General features: G+C 35.6%; 1 protein-coding gene across 1 annotated transcript; it reads right to left on the bottom strand.

The window, feature by feature from the left end:
• Positions 1–685: 685 nt before the first annotated feature.
• Positions 686–3,026, bottom strand: LOC139861590 (L-type lectin-domain containing receptor kinase IX.1-like). The gene has a single exon (XM_071850025.1). The coding sequence runs from the start codon at positions 2,902–2,904 to the stop codon at positions 937–939; it is 1,968 nt and encodes a 655-aa protein (XP_071706126.1). The 5' UTR covers positions 2,905–3,026; the 3' UTR covers positions 686–936.
• Positions 3,027–3,447: the final 421 nt, after the last annotated feature.

Below are 3,447 nucleotides of genomic sequence, written 5' to 3'. Positions count from 1 at the left end.
TTTGTCTACAATAATTAAATTTATTTAAATGTTACTCCGATGTGGAATTGTACCTAAACATATACTTATCACCCAGGTTCGGTTAAGGAGAAAAAACCCGGCCAATGTGATATACACCTACTAAATAATTTCTTATGATTAAAATCTTGTTTTATTTTATTTTATATTTTTTTTAAAAGCAAGTTGTCGGCATCGAATACTCTAATTTGTCACGCGTGCACGCGTTTTTGGAAGAAACCCGAATCTTGTTTTATTGCCTTAAAAAAGAAATAAAAAGAATAAGAACAATTTATTAGAAGAAAAAATGTTTCACATGTTGCCAAATCAAAACTTACAAGTATTATATTTATAATATTAAAGTGAGTTAGAAATTAATATTTCTGATAAGTAGGTAACCAATGTGTTAACTCAAGTCTCCAAGCAAAAGAAACAGTCAAGTAACATATCACATAAAGTTGGTAAGCCAAGTCAAAAGACTTTTACTCCGCGTGAATGTTCCATTAGAAACGGAGAATGTTCGCCAGTTCAGTTTGAATGAGCGGAGAGGCTTATATTTTTACTCCGGCCTAACCCGGGTATCTGGTAACCGTTTTCGGCGACCAATTATTTGTTACTAATGAGGTTTGAATTTTCTAGGGATATCATGATGTCAACAATTTCATAGGTCATCTTTGGTTTGGATTGTAAGATTATGCTTGGTAAATAGAATGTATGAGAATTATTAAACAATATGACCCCTCTAATACTTATAAACAAAAGAATCAAATTTAACAAGTACTCCGTAATACAATATAATACACAATCGTTGAGCGAGTCGAGTCTTATATGCTCCTCACAATATGGAATTGGCAGCTGATTATGAGCCGGTCTGGATTGCCGGTAATCAACCTTTTGTCAATATTATACACGTTTAGAGTAAACTTGAATACTACTTCTTTAACGACCAATATTAATACTTGAACAAGTTAAGAGTGGATTTTCGGAACTATTTGTAGGAGTAGTGGTTGATGTATCGGGATTATTCTTCGAAAGACTGGGAAAAGGGGCCTCAAAGTTAATCACTTGAATCGCTTGCCTTATCGAAGGCCTAAAACTACGATTAGGGTGAGCACACCATAACCCGACCATCATCAAACACTTCGCTTGCTCATCGTTAAAATCATTATTTAGCTTCTCATCGACCGCAAAAAGAATATCTCCTTTTTCATACAACCACCAAACCCAATCCACCAAACCCATTTCAGAATCTGTATTAATGCAATCTCTAGCTTTTCTTCCACAACATATTTCTATTACAACTACCCCAAAACTATAAACATCTGATTCCTTACTAGCCCTACCTGTTCGTACGTACTCAGGTGCCATGTAGCCTAAAGTCCCGGCTAAACCTGTCGTCTGTGGACCTAACTCATGGTCCATAAGCCGGGCTAACCCAAAATCACCAAGTTTGGCGTTAAACCCTGAGTCAAGCATCACATTGCTCGATTTAACATCTCGATGGATCACACATTGCTCCCATTCCTCATGAAGATATAGCAACGCAGAAGCCAAACCTAACGAAATCTTGTACCTTAAACCCCAAGCAAGGGGGCGCATGCCCCCAAAAAGATGGGAATCGAGACTACCGTTTGGCATAAACTCGTACACTAACAAAAATTCTTTTTCATCATGGCACCAACCTATCAATTGCACCAAATTTCTGTGCCTTAAACTGCTTATAATCTTAACTTCTGTTATGTATTCTTTTTTCCCTTGTTTTGATCCCCTTGAAATCTTTTTAACTGCAACTATTTTTTTCTCATAACTAAGGTAACCTCTGAAAACGCACCCAAATCCTCCTTCGCCTAACTTTAGATCGTCACTAAAGTTATTAGTAGCCAAAGCAAGATCTTTGTACGAAAATCTTTTAGGCCCTGTTCCTCGTTCAAGATCATCATTTATTGACGTTACGTTGACCATTCCTAACGTTTCATCCTTAGATCTTTTGTGAATTCTCAACCAAGTTGTGTAAGTTACTATGCATAATATTAATAGAACACCTAACGGTACTGCGAATCCCACTTTTAACTTCATCTTATTGGATGATTTGCTATCTTTTACATATAAGCTCGAATTGAACTCCCAGTATTCAAGTGCTTGTTTCTCCATGTACTGACCCGTAGAAGCTGAGATGCCGATCGTGACCCATGAAGGAAGAGCCTCTTTGAGATCAATTACATACGAAATAATCGATTCACCTTTAAAAACAGGGTTCCTTTCGTACGTCCAAAAAACACTTAGATTCTTGGTAGTAGCATTATAGGAAACCCAACAGGTACCAGTTTGCTTATCATACAAACTTGTATTCCAAGAAGCATAAGTAACCGAAGAAAGTGAGTTTCTGTTGATTCCTACATGTCCACCTGGTGGGTCCCACTCATGGTTAGAAAACGAGTCGAACTCAACATGAACAATCGGGCCTTGAGTTGGATTATCACTAGTTGTTGTATTGAAAATGCCTAAAAAACCAGCAGCTGAATTAAGAGGAGTTTCGAAATCAACAGGAGCTAAAAAGAAAACAATACCATGACCATAACCAAACCCTTTTGGAGGAATAAAATCTTGGGTGTCGATTATAAACGAGAACCGAGTAACGAAATCTGATAGTTTCCCTGAATTTGAATCCCATAAAGGGACTTTTTCTTTGTAAAGGACTTGACCAACACGACAACAATACACAACGCTGTTTAAATTCACACCTCCGAAAAAAGGGGATGCGTCGCCTATATAGACAACTTCGTTCGTATTAGGTTCGAAACGAGGTACTTGGAAGTACACGGAGTTCGCAAATGGAATAAAAAGTAAAAGAAAATTGACAAAACAGAAAGAGGCTGCAGCCATGGTTTTGCAACTCTTCAGGCACATGTTAACATGAAATCTGCATATGTTATAAGTTGAAAAGTCTTATGTTCTACAACTACTTTGATTTTATATGATTTATGAAGATGACACGAACACGAAATTAGATAACTAAAGACAGATTAACATTACAGTTACTTAATTTGTTTAAAGTTTATTTGGTCCTTGTAAGTTTCTAGCAATAATATATAAAGACAAAAGACTTGACTTTCATATGTAGTGTGGTTGGACTAATAGTAATTAAGATGACTTTTCAACATCACATTTAGCTGGTAAAGCCTCATTTGACATAGGTGTCAAAGAAAACATTATCAATTTGGGATAAAATATGATGGCTAACTAAAATTAAATGTATGTAAGCTATAACGTAGTTTTCAAGTTGTACATTTGTAAAGTCCGATTTATCTTTAAATAAATTCCTCTCCTAGCAATAATCAAGTATCTACAATGAAAATAACAGCTGGTAGTATTTTTAGCATTTGACAATTTAACAAACTTTTTGATGAAGTTTATCAAAATTAAGTATTAATAATTTATGTTATATAATAA

The sequence above is a fragment of the Rutidosis leptorrhynchoides genome, chromosome 8, assembly GCF_046630445.1.
Source record: "Rutidosis leptorrhynchoides isolate AG116_Rl617_1_P2 chromosome 8, CSIRO_AGI_Rlap_v1, whole genome shotgun sequence".
NCBI lineage: Eukaryota > Viridiplantae > Streptophyta > Magnoliopsida > Asterales > Asteraceae > Rutidosis > Rutidosis leptorrhynchoides.
Note: the sequence above shows the minus strand (reverse complement) of the source record. Positions and strands in the feature narration are given on the sequence as shown.